Source organism: Muscardinus avellanarius, assembly GCF_963383645.1.
Source record: "Muscardinus avellanarius genome assembly, chromosome: 4".
Classification (NCBI taxonomy): Eukaryota; Metazoa; Chordata; class Mammalia; order Rodentia; family Gliridae; genus Muscardinus; species Muscardinus avellanarius.
In genome coordinates, this window is record NC_137789.1 from 31,424,051 (window position 1) to 31,440,178 (window position 16,128).

At 37.5% G+C, this 16,128-nt stretch overlaps 1 protein-coding gene across 1 annotated transcript in view; it reads right to left on the reverse strand.

The window, feature by feature from the left end:
* Nucleotides 1–2,213, reverse strand: part of PKHD1L1 (PKHD1 like 1) — a gene marked incomplete at both ends in the record, with an annotated part of 159,996 nt that extends 157,783 nt beyond the window's left edge. The window contains 2 exon segments of the mRNA XM_080694743.1: nucleotides 196–285; nucleotides 2,141–2,213. Of these exon segments, the coding sequence (XP_080550869.1) occupies nucleotides 196–285; nucleotides 2,141–2,213 (163 nt within the window).
* Nucleotides 2,214–16,128: the final 13,915 nt, after the last annotated feature.

The following is a 16,128-nucleotide window of genomic DNA, read 5'->3' on the forward strand; positions in this document are numbered from 1 at the left end:
TCCTTCTGTGTCAGCTTCCCCAGTACTGGGATTGCAGGTGTGTGCCACCACGCCTGGCTTGTTTTCATTTTTAACCACAAGCTCTAAATGTGCAATAATCTTATTTGGTGTGTGTGAGCATGCATGTGCACTCTTACACACACACACACACACACACACACACACACACACACGCACACATGCAACCACCCGTACCTTCTCCTCTGATAGTCAGCCTTGTTGCTCCATTTATGCTGCCGTATTTAGGTAGGACTTCTGTGACTCTGGGGACTATTTTAGAGCTGTCTGAAAGATATAAAAGCATAGCAGAGGTAAATTCATCAAGTTCTTCACATTTTGTAGCACATATCACAGCATCATAAGGAGAGCATTGTGAAAACAATAGGAGTGAAAGTAAAATATACCAGGTTTTACTTGGGCTCTGCTAGCCAATGACTTGACGGGAGTTTAAGTCATGAACTCAGTTAATCCTCCCTGGCTTTGTGCAAACCACGGTCTTAGGTGCTACAAAAAGCAGAAATAATACTGAACCATTTTCACGATGCTTGCCTATCATATCATATAAAACTTTTAAACCTTTTCTAGGCTTCCCAACCTATACTGCAGCAGACAATAGTGATATGGAGAAATAGCTCATTACAAAAACATACAAGGTTAGGTAGGTTGAAAGCATAGTCCAGGTACAAAGAAGAATAGTGTGTTTGAGAAAGAAATTGCTTTCTGTGGCAGACTAAAACTTCAGGAAGGATCATTTCTGGGATCTTTCCAGTTTCTTGATGATTCTCAGTTTTTAATACAAAGATCACAAATTCACTCAACAAACTAGGTTAGCTCCCTGAGGATAGAAATAGCATTTCAGTGTTAATTTTCCAGAAATTCTGCTTAGATAGCTCAGAGTGACAGAAGGGAAAACAGGTGACTCTGAAAAGGTATTTCATTCACACTGTTTGGGCTACCCTATTTTTCTAGAAAGAAGGGTGTCCCCTGCTACATCTTGGAGGAAAAATATGAATTAATTAGCCTGGACCTACTATTAAGAAATAAGAGAGTTCATGATAGAGGGCACTGCCTGCACAAACACAGGCCCTTGAGCAGCTTTTTGGGGAGCTGCAGGGAACTGTTTGAAACATCTCAGAGATACACCGTGGCAAGAAGTGTTTATTTTCTGCTTAAACTGGATAGACCTGGGAATATAATTAAGAGTCTAAAACCACTTCTCATAGTAGGTAGAAAATGTTAGGTAGGGACCCAAGAAATGCAATAGAAATTATTAATTTTTTGAAATGGAAGCATGAGAAAAGGTTAAGGAGATTATAATTGGATAGTTCATTCCTCCCTGAAAAGTGTGTAGTGTGGATCTGACCTAGTAGATAAAATCTCTCCAATATAACGGGGATCATCAGGCAGCCCCAGACCCAGTGCTCTGCACTTCAGACCTGTCTTTGCCCAGAATTCCAAGATGTACCTCCTTCTGGTACCTTGGGTTCCTTCCTAACTCTGGGCGCCAGACAGCCAAGGGCCGAGCACCCCAAGGAGGAAGTTGGCTCTTACCTCCAGACATCCAGACAGTGCTGGGCCTTGCCTAGCTCAGGTTCATCCTCTCTTATCTCCGCAGACAACTCCAATTTCTTATCTTATCAGCCTCTTCCCAGCCTCTCCTGGGTATTACTTTGAAGACACAGGCAGCTGTCCCTGGAAGTGACTGACACCACAAAGACTATCTCTGTCCTGGGGGACACTGCCTTTTCTCCGGTCAGGAAAGAGACCCAGAGAGAGAGAGAGAGGAGGACCAACTCGGGTTGGGTCTGGCCACTCCAACCAGCTATATTTGTTTCTTTTCAGTTATGTCACTTTGAAGGAGTCAGGGAGGCTCCACAAATGAAACAGCAACACTAGTGAATTGAAAGCAGTCAATCACGCTGTCTTTTATGTCCCTGTCTCTGTCTCTCTGTATAATGTGCCTGTTAAGCTTGCCTCCCAAGTCCCCAGGTCCCCAGGATGGCCAGGGGACCACATCCACAGCCTCCTCAGCCCAGAACAGGTGCCGGGTGGTCTGGCCTCTGCTTCCACCCCAGGAGCAGAGGTCGATTCTGCGCAGACTTCTCCTTGTCTGTCTCCCTGACACCCCGAACTGGGTTACCTGCGCGGGGATCCGAGGCACACAGAAGCACCGCCCAGAGACCCCAGGTCCCCAGAAGCCACAGGTGTCCCATCGCAAAGCCAGTGCTGCAGCGCTGGCACTGGCGCTGGCGCTCCCTGGGAATGCGTCTCCTGTGAGGAGCTGGACCAAAGGGACCAGCCTCCCGCCTCCCGCAGCGAGGAGGGCAGGGACTGGGCAGACAAGCGCCCCGCCCTCGGCCGCGCCTCCTCTGGGACTTGCACCCGCCGCAAACACACACACACACACACACACACACACACACACACACACACACACACACACCACGAACTTTCACGGAAAAACTCAGCCCGCCCAGGGCGCGCCTGTAATCATCAAACTCTGGTCCTGACTTTCCCTGTATCCATAGTCCGAGTTCTCCGTGAATCCCACTCCCTCCCTCGTTTTCTTCTTTTTCATCCTGGGCCTACCTATTTTGATTTGCCTGTCTGCCTTGGTCTTTAATCCTCCCCAGGCGAACTCATTGTAAGATATGCTACCCCTTCAATTGACAATATAATAATAGTAATTGATATCTCAGCACGTCCCAAACACTGTGCCTACTGCAAAGCAGAGACATCTTGCAAACATCTTGTTAGGGCTGTTACTATTATTATCCTCATTGTTCACGCAGCCGACTGAGGAACCCTGGTGTGTAAGTAACTTGCCCAGAACCAGACAGCTAGTGTAGGATGAGGACCCAAGCAGCCCTCTCATCCGCTCCTCTGCCCTGCCAGGGGACTTCTGTTGAGAGCTTCCTGCTGGAGTGGAGGGAGGCCGGGGATCTCTGCCCTGTGCCTGAGGCTGCCAGGTGGCAGAAGAATCAGCACCAAGGCTCCACCTGAGGAGTGTGGGGTTTATCATTTTATCATTCCTTAGGAATGTTCCCCAAGGCTGTTCCAAATCCCCCTTACTGTTCTCTACATCTGTCCTAACCTCCTACTACTACTCAGTTAAAGCACAAAAAACTCCACTCACTCCTGAGTTCTTTCTTCATTTTAAGATGGTATGTGTTCTATTTCTAGAAGCACTAGTCACAATTGCCAAATTGTGAAACCAATCAACCTGTCTGGGCAACAGGTGAATGGAGATGGAAAATGTGGTATACACACACAACAGAGTTTCACCCAGCCATGAAGAACAAAATTGTGTCATTTGTGGGAAAATGGGGGTGGAACTGAGAGCACTATGCTGAGGGGGGAGAGAAAATCAAGGAGTCCTATTTTTTTCCTCAAATGTGGAAGCTACAGAGGAAATACCGGGGAAAAAAAGGGGGGGTTCATAGAAATGAAGAGAGACCAGGAAAGGTGTAGAAGGGTTTAGGGGAGGGAGAAGGGGAGGAGAAAAGGGAGACTTGAGGAAGGAAACAGACCAAGTAATGCTTTGTTCACATATGAGGGCATCACTTTAATCTCACTAGCAAGTGTGGAGGGGGCAGGGGATGGGATGCAGAGGGAAACACACCAGAGATGCTGTGTGCCTAGGTGAATGTGTCACTTGGAATCTCACTACTATGCATAGCTACACTGCACCAAGAAAATTCTACAAAAAATTAAAATGAAATGTTCTACTCAATACTGAGAGAAACTGAATGCAGATGAAGTGTTTCAAAGGGAGCATGTGTTCATTTGTTAGGTAGACTAATGGTATTATATACAAGTAGGAAGATGTTCTCACATTAGGGAATTGCTGCTGAGATATTTTGGGGTTGGAGTGTCACGGTGTCTGGGGGTTACTTCAGATGGTTTGACTGAAGGAAAATATGTGAAACAAAACTACAAAGCTTGGAAATAAAACCTGGGAAATGTTAGTAGTTTTAGAATTTAGGAGTAGGTATGACCCATTTTTTTTGTATTTTTGAAAATTTTCAGAAATAGAACATTTTGAATTCTCTTTGTTCACCCTTTTAATTTTCTTTTGTTAGTCTCTTTCATAAAGAAGCAATATTCTTCCATGACATGGACAGTCCCTTGCTTGTGTCCTTTTTCAAAACTCTCCCCCCAATTTATTGTTTTAACAATTCACCTCTTATCTCGCTCCAAATTAATTCTCTCTCCTCCTTCCCCTACAATACTAAATGTTTAAAAAATAAAATGAAAAACTATTTATTTATTTATTTACTTATTTATTTATTTATTTATTTATTGGTGGCACTGGGGTTCCTGGAAACCCTTCTACCTCCGGGCTACACTCCCAGACCTATTTTTTATACTTTTTTAAAATTTGGAAACAGGGTCTTTTAAGCCAGGTCGCCTGGCTTTGAACCTGCACGATCCTCCTGTCTCCGCCTCCCAAGCGCAGGAATTACAAGCGTGCGCCACCATGCCCCACAAAACCTTCATTCTTTTAAAGATTATAAAATTCCAAATGTTTTGTTTTAAGACTCTTGAAGAAAAAGCTTCCTCTGCTAGTAAACTTCTTGTCCAAGGTCACCTTACTCATTCATCCACTCTGCACAGCCCTCTGTTCTAAGTACTTTCTGGGAAAGAGGAGAGGTACAGATTAGAAGTAAAGATGGCGGATAAAATAGGCCATCCACTTAAATTTACACCCCAATCCCTAGTACAAAAAAAAAAATAGTATTCTTCAGGTTCTAGTCATCCTTGTCTATCTAGAAACAGGTCAATTAGCAGAAAATCAGGTAGTTGAATACCAATTTGCCTATTAATTATTTGCCAGATTAAATACCCTCAAAGATTATAATGTTGAATAGCAATACTTAGCAAATTTACCAAGAACAATTTATCAACATTAGCAAAAATATTTAATTTGGGTTATTATCTAAGAAATGTTTAATTGCATATTTCACTATTTCAAACCAAAACAAAATTTAATGTGGGGGTTTTTACATGGAATTATTTGAGCTAATTTTAATTTCTTTCTGATGATTTCAAATTAAACTTGAATTTTGGATGGTTTCACAAAAAAGTAATTTGAATGCAGTTTAAGTCAAAATTCTGATTTTTAAAATGTTTTTAAATTTATAAATTAAATGAAAATTAATAATAAATGTTAGAGAAATTATATTAAAATGCTTTTAGTATTTAAAAAGTTGAAATGTATTTTTGAAAGCATTATTAAAGAAACTAGAAAGAACTAAAAAATTTTGTTCTGTGTTATATACTGAAATTGTGGTTTCTAATGAGGAATCATTGACAAAAGCAAGCTTTCCTACAGAAAAAAGTACAGATAGTTTATCACAAAGAGAAAAACTGTCCTAAATTTTAGATATGTTAATCAAGTAAATAGAACCCATTTATATTGATTTTTCCCAATAATTTACCATTGTTAAGATTCTTTTTATCAAACAATATACAATACTCAATATACAATATGGTCACTCAAATTATGTCCTATTTTATTTTTCTGCTAAACTGAGACTAATCACTGAGCCTGTTATAGTTGTCCCCTTCAAATATCCTCATTTCCTTTTGTACTTGGTCTTAAAACAAGTTAAGAGCCGGGCGTGGTGGCGCAAGCTTGTAATCCCCGCGCTTGGGAGGCAGAGACAGGAGGATCACGCAGGTTCGAAGCCAGCAGCTGGCTTAGGAGACTCTGTTTCCAAATAAAAATGTAAAAATAGGTCTGGGAGGGAAGCCCGAAGGTAGAAGGGCTTCCAGGAACCCCAGTACCACCAAAAAAAAAAAAAAGTATATACAGATATATACATAGGCATATGTATTATGTTTAATATGTGCTATTAAATTTAATATGTGATATTAAATATATATGCACGTACAGTTTGTATATACATTTATATATTACTATGAATAACCGCAATAAAGCTGTCAAAAGCTGGTAATAGTTCTTTTAAACTATTGTTATTCAATTTGGTAAACTTAATAAATAGATCATGAAGCAATTCATCATTTGGCTAATTAGCTTCAGAAAAGTTAATTTCCAGAAAATTAGTCTGTTTTCTTGTCTTATAGTGCTTACATTTCTTAAAGAGCCAGCACCATAATTTGCATATATAAATTTTTAATAAACTCTTATGGAACAAATGAGCATCTTTAAATTTTCCCTGTAAAGACTACTTATTGAAATGATAAATAAATGCCCTGAGAAAAGATCATGCTAGTGAGATCTTTAATCTTCAGCTGTTAAAATAATTTGATGAGATAATGTGACCATAAATAATTATAACCACATGGAAATTCATATATCCAAACAGTCAACTTGGGTCCAGAAAAAAGGGGTTAAGCAGCAATTTGTTACTTAAATTGTGTTAATTTTTACAATGCACACTCATTAGGAGACATGAACATGAGAAAACACGAAAGGAGAATCCTGATCATTTTATCCTGCAATTCTTTCTCTCTCTTCCTTCCTTTCTTTCTTCCTTTCTTTCTTTCTTTCTTTCTTTCTTTCTTTCTTTCTTTCTTTCTTTCTTTCTTTCTTTCTTTTTCTTTCTTTCTTTCTTCTTTATTAGAGTTCAAAAATCTAGCTCTAACAAAACCCAGCCTCTGGGCCTGGCACTGCGATCACCTGACTCCTAGGACCCATGTGTGGTTTATCATTCTGTGGTCACCATGTGGAAATCCTCAATGCTTTTTAACAAGAAGCTTCACATTTCCTTTTGCATGGTGTGTCACAAATTATGTAGCCTGTCCAGACTGTCTGAATGGTGAAAAAGAAATTTTACACTCAATCTGTTGAGTTTAAAGCAATGAGAAAGTGGTTGAGTATTGAAAGGAACTCCTATAGAATTAGGGAGAACCGATCATTCAGTTGTGTTTCGCTTAACCGAGAATATGAGCTACGTGCTAGGACCTGATTTCGAAATTAGATCTAATTGTGAGTGATGGAGAACAAATGAGGTGTTTACAAAACAATATTTTGCCTTCAACAAATACCCACTGTCCTAAGCATTAGCGATAGAGCAGTGAGAGAGGACATGGTGGCACACACCTGCACCCAGCTACTCAGGAGGCTGAGACAGAGGATGGCAAGTTCAAGGCCAGCCTGAGCAACTTAGCTAGATCCTTCCAAACTACAAATAAAAATAAAAATGTTTGGGGATGTAGTTCAATGGTAGAGTGCTTCTGGGTTCAATTTCCAGTACCTAGAAAAAAATTGTGGCAGTGATATTTTTAAATATTTAATAATATTTAAAAATATAGAGTTTACATTATTATCTTGTGATGAACAATAATCAACAAACCATTTGTTGATTATTCCTTGGAGAAAGGCCTACTTAGATCCTTTAGCCATTTTAAAATTATTTGTTTTCTTGATTTTGAGTTGTTTGAGTTTCTTAAGTACTTTTAATATTAACCATTTATCAAATGTTTGGTTTGAAAATATTTTCTCCCTTCCATAGGTTGTCTCTTCATTCCTATTCCATTGATAGTTTTCTTTGCTTCCAGAAACTTTATTTAGATGCAATCCCACTTATCTATTTTTGCTTCTGTTTTCTGTGCTTTGAGGATTATATCCAAAAATGCTGCTCAGACCAATGTCATTGATATTTCCCCTTGTATTTTCCTCTAGTAGTTTCACAGTTTTAATATTATGTCTTTAATCCTTTAAGTGGGTTAATTTGTTTATGGTATGACATAAGGGTTTGGTAACTTATGCATGTGGAAAACCATTTTTTCCTTAAGACATTTTTGAGGAGACTGTCTTTCTCCATGTATTCTTGACATTTTTGTCAAAAAATCAATTGAACAAGCTAGATGTGGTGGTGCATGCCTGTAATTCCAGCTACTTCAAAGGTTGAGACAAGAGACACTCAAGTTGGAGGCCAGCCTGGGAAACTTAGCAAGACTGTTTCAAAAATAAAGGGAAGGAAAAAAAAAGTACTAGAAAGTGAAATTGCAATTATGCTATGTGTATGTCCAAATATATAACAATGAATCCTATTACTGTATGCAATTATAGTGCACCAATAAAAACATGAGAAAAAAAATTTTAAAAGAGGCTAGAGTCAGGCGTGGTGGCTCATGCTTGTAATCCCCACGCTTGGGAGGTGGAGACAGGAGGATCGCGCAGGTTCGAAGCCAGCCGCACTGGTGTAAGAGACCCTGTTTCAAAAATATAAAATGGGTCTGGGAGTGTAGCCCAGAGGTATAAGGGCTTCTAAGAACCCCAGTACCACAAAAAAAAAAAGAGGCTAGAAAGCTGTGAGTGGTGGTGCACGCTTGTATTCCCCACACTTGGAGGCTGAGACAGGAGGCTTGCACAGGTTCGAAGCCAGCCTCAGCTACTAAGTGAGGCTCTCAGCAACTTAGTGAGACCCTGATTCCCAAAAAAAATATATAAAATAGGTCTGGGAGTATAGCCTGGAGGTAGAAAGCCCCAGTACCACAAAAAACATAATAAAAATAAATAAATAAATAAATAAATAAATAAATGAGAGGCTAGAGAGACTCCTTACTCATACTACATAAGGATACAGCAAGTAGGTGCCATGGAGACTTTCATCAGATTTGCATCTGCCTTCACCTTGGGCTTCCAGCTTCTAGAACTGTGAGAAATAAACATATTGTGAAAAAGACAAATTAGTAAAATTATCACATTTCACTTTAAAATAAAGTAAAATAAAAATTTAAAAATGGCTGTGATGTAGCTCAGTGGTAGAGTGCCTCTGGGTTTCATCTCCACTACTGAAAAAGAAATCAATTGACTATACAAATGTGAATTTATTTCTGGGGGAGTATTTAAGTGCTTGTTATAATTAAGGTCGACTGCTTTAATATTTTTCTGAAAGAAAAAGAATCCTGCATTCAGAATATATGTTTTTTGTGGTTCTAGGGATGTAACCCATATAAGTCTCATTTCAGAGGTTACCTATATCATAATGTTATTAAAGTTGAACTGCAGATACAGATCCTTTTATTTCTGATATAAATTCTGTTGAAAATATTGTCCCTAGTCAATAATTTTTGATCATAGGAAAAATATTATTGTTGGAGTTAATCTCCAAAGGCCTTTGAGTATTTTGATGTCTTTTGAGACAAGATTATCATAGCTTTACAAAGTGATCTAAAGAAGCTTTAATTTCATACAATGGCTTGAATGTTGGTATCCCCCTGAAACTCATATGTTAAATCTAACTTTCAAGGTGATAATATTAGGAGACAGGTCTTTGAGGAAGTAATTAGGCGCTGAAAACAGAGCCCACCTGAAAGGGGTTAGTGCCCTTAATAAAGGCCTAAGATTGCTCATTCTCCCTTCTGCCATATGATGACACATCAAAGAACCAGAAGATGGCCTTCACTAGATGTCTCATCTGCCAGTAGATCTGATGTTAAATTTTCAAGCTTTTAGAACAGTGAGAAAGAAATTTATATTGTTTATATGCTAATCAGTCTATGAGATTTGGCTATAGCAGCCAAAATGGACTCACACATTCTTTTAGGAAGATAGGTAGCAAGGTCGATAGATTGATCTTAACAAGTTAAGAATATTCCCCCAAATTCCTGACCTTCAGCAGTTGTGAGATAATAAAAGTTAATTAATATTTTTTAAAATTAAGATTTTCAATATTTATAACAAAAATATTTGAAATTGATGGAATATACAATATATTATGACAATTGTCTATCAAACACTGTGTAGTTTACCATTGGTTTTTTTTTTTGTGTGTGTGGTACTTGGATGAAACCCAAGGCCTTCTACCTCCGAGCTACACCCCTAACCGTATTTTTTATTCTTTATTTTGAAACAGGGTCTTACTGAGTTGCAAAGAGCCTCACTAAGTAGCTGAGGCTGTCTGCGAACCACAGTCCTCCTGTCTCAGTCTCTCAAATGCTGGGATTACAAGTGTGCACTGCCACACCTGGCGTGTTCTTTTCTTTTAATAAATAATGTGAAGCTAGGCATGGTGGTGCAACTCAGTGAGACCTGTTTCAAAATAAATAAAAATTAGGGCTGGGGGTGTAGTTCGGAGGTAGAATACCCCTGGGTTCCATCCCCACACCACAGTAAATAAATAAATAAATAAATAAATAAATAAATATAAAAACATAAACAAATAACTTGAGTAAGCCTTTACAATGATACTTTAAAGATACAATTTTAAACTTAACTATATTTGAAATGGCACGGCCTTACTTTTTTGCTAATAGACATGAATATCATCCCTTTATTTTAAAAAACTTTGATAAATATTTCAATAAAATTTGTTTTCTGTGTAATTCCATAAATTTTACTTTGTGCATTTAAATATATTATTCTGAGAAATAATTCATAGCTTTCACTTAAGTTCCAGGCAGTCAAAGAAAAAATGAAGAACCAGTGATTAAGGTAAACCGTGAAGATCCTTACAAAAATAGGTCAAATGATCAGGACTTGGGAAACCCAACAGAAGAGAAGTTCACACACAGGACTGAGAGACAGCAGCATGAGTTAGGAGATACATAGGACAGTGTTGTAGTACAGGAATAAAGAGAAGAATATCTGTAGAAGGGGAGTTGTCACTTGTTATTAGTGCTGCTGAAATGTTTAATGAGGCAGCAAACTTTCTTGATCTTGACATGGATAACTCCCATGGAATAGTAATTTCCTTGAGTACAGATTGAGCGGGTTGAGTAAGAGATAAAAGAGTAGAGACAATCCCCACAAACAACCCAGTTGAGAAGTCTTACTTAGAATGAAAGCAGAGAAATCGGGTTGTTCCTGTGGGAGATCTGTGATCAAGACATGGTTTTTATAAGATGGCAGATACTGAGCCAGTGACTAATGCAATGAAGGGAGAAAGCTCTGATGGAAGAGAAAGGTCCCACTGCAGGCGGAAGAAATGTGGGGTGGGGTCTAGCACACAGGTGGAGGCAAGGCTAGTATCTGGGTCCACATTCAGAAGGGACAGTATACTTAAGATGGGGTGCTGCTGGGTTCTTGTCTGATGGCTGCTGCTTCCTGGGCAACATGTGAGGCAGGGTTATTAGCACTAGAGAGATGTATGAAATAGGCATTTTAACAAGTGAAAAAGGAGATACTGGGAAAGTTTTGTAATGTGAGCTGTCTTGGGCAATGCAAAATATTTGTTGGAGGTTGTGACTATCACTTTTTTTTTTAATTGTGTTCATGGATTGGACTAATATTTTAAAGTCCAGACAACTGGAACAATCTGAGATTCACTCTAATTCTTACAAAGATTCCAATAATATTTTCTATCAAAATAGAAAAAAGTCCTAAAATTCATGTGGAACCACAAAAGACCTGAATAGCCAAAGAAATCTTGAACAAGAACAAAGCTGGCAGCATCTCCTTCTTAATTTCAATTTCTATTTCAAAGATCTAGTAATCAAAAATGATGATATTGACATAAAATAAACTTATGGACCAATGAAACAGAATAAAAAAACCCGGAAATAAACCCATATACAAAGCTAACTGATTGTTCACCAGGGTGCCAAGAATATATTATGAGGAAGAGACAGTCTCTTCAATAAATGGTGCAGGGAAAACTGGATATCCACATACCAAAGAATGTTTTTGGACCCTTATCTTAAACTGTCCACAAAAATCAATTCAAACTGGATTATAAATACTTAAGGTTAAGAACTGAAATCATGAAACTATAAGAAACCATGGGGGAAAAGTTCTTTCACATTGCTGTAGGCATACCTAAAGGACAAAACAACAACAACAACAAAAAAGTGAGACTACATCAAACTAAAAAGATTCTGCACAGCAAAAGAAAATAAACAACAAAATGAAAAGATGACCTACGGGAAGGGAGAAATATTTGCAAATTACATATCTATAAATACATGATAAACTACATACTTATCTATTAATATCCAAAATATGTAAGAAATTCCTCTAAGCCAATAGCCAAAACTAAACAAAGCAAACTAAAACTCCAACTCAAACCAATTAAAAATGAGCAGATGTTTCAGCCAAAGATGGTTGCACCTGGGCCAGTGGATTAGATTGTACTGAACCCCAGAGTAGTAGAAGGACAGGGGAGGTGTCCACAGCTGGGAAGAGATCATAAGGTTCAAGGTGGAAAATCAGAAACTTGATAATGCTAGCAAAGAAAACTTAACTTTTGATATTATAATTAGAAAAATTAACCAACTTCCAGAAGCAGAAAGGAATCGACTTGATCGTGGATCCACATATACTGGCCATACTGCTGCTCTCTGTGGCCTAATAGCAAACACTTTTTTTTTTTTTTGGCATGTTTTGTGTGTGACAAAGGCTTGTAGAGCTGCTGGCTTACCAATGGCAAGGACTCTAGTTTTGCCAGCACATCATTTTGCAAATATTTTGTAGGTTTACTTTTGAATATAGGTGATTTGAATGGTGAACCCTGTATTGTGAAACAGGGTGGACTGGTTGGTTTGTTTGGGAAAGTCTGTATCCTGTTTCCTATGAATGGTGACCTAGCAGCCAGGTCTGAATCAACCTTGCTACCAGAAATAGAAAATATTTTAACTTACTAAATTTGACTTTCTAAGCCTGTCTTTAAAAAGATATTTCACAGTTTACTTCAGATTATGTTTGCAGCTTACTTTGGCTTTAGTCAACACAAATCACTTCTGCAGACTCTTCAGTTACCTGAACTTGACTTGGAAATTCACTGATTTTAGGCAATTATGTATAAAAATAAAACGATGAGAATAATGAAAATAATTGTCTCTAACGTTACAAATAAAAGTGGATTTGTAATCGATTACATGAGGTATAATTCTTGGGCCTGCAACAAAAGACTACAGGGAGCAATGAAAACTGAACCCCAGTGAAGACTACCCCTTACACAATGCATTAGGCACTGAATTTGGACTCTAATTCAAATGATAACCATAAAGCAATTTTTAATGAAGGCTCCATAAAGTCACACAGGAAGGAAAATTAAAACTATCAATATAAAAACAAAAATTAATTGGTAGGCAAAAAACCTGCATAAAATTTTCTCCAAAGACATACAAAGGGCCAATAAGCAATTGACTAGGTGTTCAACATCACTAAATATCAGAGAAATGCAAATATATCAGCTAATAGTTAGAATAGTTTTTATTAAAGTCAGGAGATAAGTGTTGGCAAAGATGTGGATTAAAGGGAACACTTGCACTTTTGGTGGGAATAAAAATTGATATAGTTATCCTGAAATACAATATGGAGGTTTACCCCCAAATTGAAAACCAAACTATTTCATATGACCCAGTAATGCAAGTACTGAGTATATATCCAAAAAATTTGAAATCAGGATCTTGAAGATAAATCTGTACTCTGGGTTCATTGTAGCATTATTCACAATGCCCCAAATATGAAATTATTTACTTATCCAGTGATAGATGAATGGATAAAGAAAATGTGATACATATACACATAAACCCAATGGAGTATCATTTGGGCCTTTTTAGAAGGTAGAAAATCTTGTCATTTGCAACAAAATGGGCAAGGCTGGAGAAAGTTATGCTAAGTAAATAAATACAGGAAGACAAACACTGTTTGACCTTGTTCATATGTGAAATGTGGAATTTAAGCTAGTCAAACTCATTGAAGCAGAGTAGAATGGTGATTGCCAGAAGCTGGGGTGAGTGAAAAATGGAGAGGTTATAATCAAACAGTATAAAGTTTCAGTTGTGTACCTTAAACAAGTTCTGGAAATCTATACAGCATAGTGCATATAGCTAACAATATTGTGTTTTATACTTAAAACTTTCTAAGAGGGTAGATCTTAAGTGTTCTTAAGCACACAGATGTAAATAATAAAAATAAAATAAAATAATAATGATGATGTCCTTAGTGATTATATTTCATTTATTTGTCAAGGATGAATCATTGCTTTAAATACTATTTCTCTGTTTTTATTCAAGGGCACTTCCTGCCTTCATTTTCTTACCTTTTTTTCTAAAAGTATTTCATTGCTTCATGGCATTAGAATATATATATAGTGGTACTGGGAATGGGAACCTACCTCGGGGCTACATTCCCATACCTATTTTTTGTATTTTTTATTTGGAAACAGGGTCTCTTAAGCCAGCACAGCTGGCTTCGAACCTGTGTGATCCTCCTGTCTCTGCCTCCCAAGCACGGGGATTACAAGCATGCACCACCACCCCAGCGGAATATTTTTAGTTAGATGTCAATACCAATTGTTCCCTGTGCCACACGAAAAACCACGCAAATTATTTTTCAGAATGTTGTGGTCGTCATTTCCAAAACAAAACTTATCATAAAGTGAAATTTTCTTCAACCGTATTCAGGTATCAAAATGGAATATGCTTTCTGGGTAGTTATGTTTAAGCAGAACTATATGCAATTGGGAAAAAAAGAGTGAGAATTTGAAGGCAATTTTACAGGGTTCTAATGATAAACCACCAGATGTTAGCTGGTAGGATGGGAGGTATGAACAGGATGGCATTTATGGTAATGCTAAAGGAGGTAGTTATTTCATTGATGGTCTCTGTTGAAGTCCCTTGAGAAAATTGAATAAACACAGGAAAAGCAAGTAATCAGTGAATATATCTCTTCATTTTCATATGTCTCTAATTCTAGTGATTCCAGGAACAAAGCTGAAGCATTTATGGATGTCCAAATTCATAAGAACTGTACTCAAAACAACTTTATAACCAACACTGTACCATAACTGCTGGCTCTACATGTGTTTGTTCTTTGATTTCTAGTATCATCATAAGCCAATGTTCATTGACTGTCCACAGGCTTTGGGTATAACATAATGCTCTAATTGTACTTTTTTATTTTATTTTTTTTTACAAAGTGACACTTAGGATTAAAAAAAAATCTTTTAAAACACTGAAAAGTATTTTTCTTTTGTTAATAATCTCCTCCTATTCTCCTGACCCCCTCTCCATGATAAAGTAGGTGAAATAGAATTATTTCAGCAGTGATATATACTACTTAAATCCACTTCCTATCTTACTGAATTGGCTTTAGAAAATGATCCCAGCCAAACATGTTTCACTGTAAGATGGGTCCCCATATTGATTTAATTAAATAACATTTTCTTCCTGAAAATTCTGGCTGGCCTGAATTGGAATTGGGCTCTTGTAAATGATAGTTACAACCAGCCCCAGGGACTAAAATATGGTGTCCAGTGCCCCCTTGTGGCTTATTAGCAGAACAACAACAACATATAACTTAATGGTACATGCCAAATTTCATTTTTTGCCATTTATTTACTTAAAAGAATTGTCAAGATTTCACTGTTAGGTTCTGAGGAGCCAAAGATAAACAGAATACAGTATGTTTCACAAAGGATTTCATAGTAGGATAAAGACAAAATGACTACAAATGGCAATGTCATTAACGAAATTAGGTTGGTTATTTTGAGTTATTCTCATTGTGATTAGTATTAAGCTAAAAACTCCTGAAAAAATAAAAGCAGCTATTTGCCATAGTGTAATTTACGTATCTATACAAAACTAGAAAACACACAGTAAAATAAATTTCTAGTTCTTGCTAGGACATCATGAGTCCATATGACTTTTTCTAATTATTTCCTACTAGTACTTATGATTTTCATTATTATCCTACTGCCAGGTCAGTATTATCACATCTATTTTCCAGATAAGGAAACTGAGGAAGAGTCAGTCTTACCTGATTATTCAGAATCACAGATGAGATTAGAACCTGGTCTGACTGTATCCATGTTTTTTGGTAGATTTATCCAATGGCTTTTATATGGTTTTCTGATGGTAAATATGAGGGGTTCTATGATGTCAGAGTAATATGAGGTAGCCTTTTACACACACACTGGATCATGTCCAACATCCGCTGTTGAGCAGCTGTCACAGTTCTTTTGTGTTGCACAGGGCTTTTTATTAAGTTATGAAAAGTTCCATATCCTATTACAAATCCCCGACATCACCCAGTTCCTGGCTTTGCACTTCTCAACCAAATGATACACTTGTTAGGCTAAAGCAAAGGTGATTACATAATTTAGCTGGGCGTTCTTTAATCCTGTGCAAGGAAAGCTTATAGTAATCCTAATTATTCTCACCCAGTGCAGTCATGTAACAATAATCCTATTAAATTTCTGGCATCAAGTG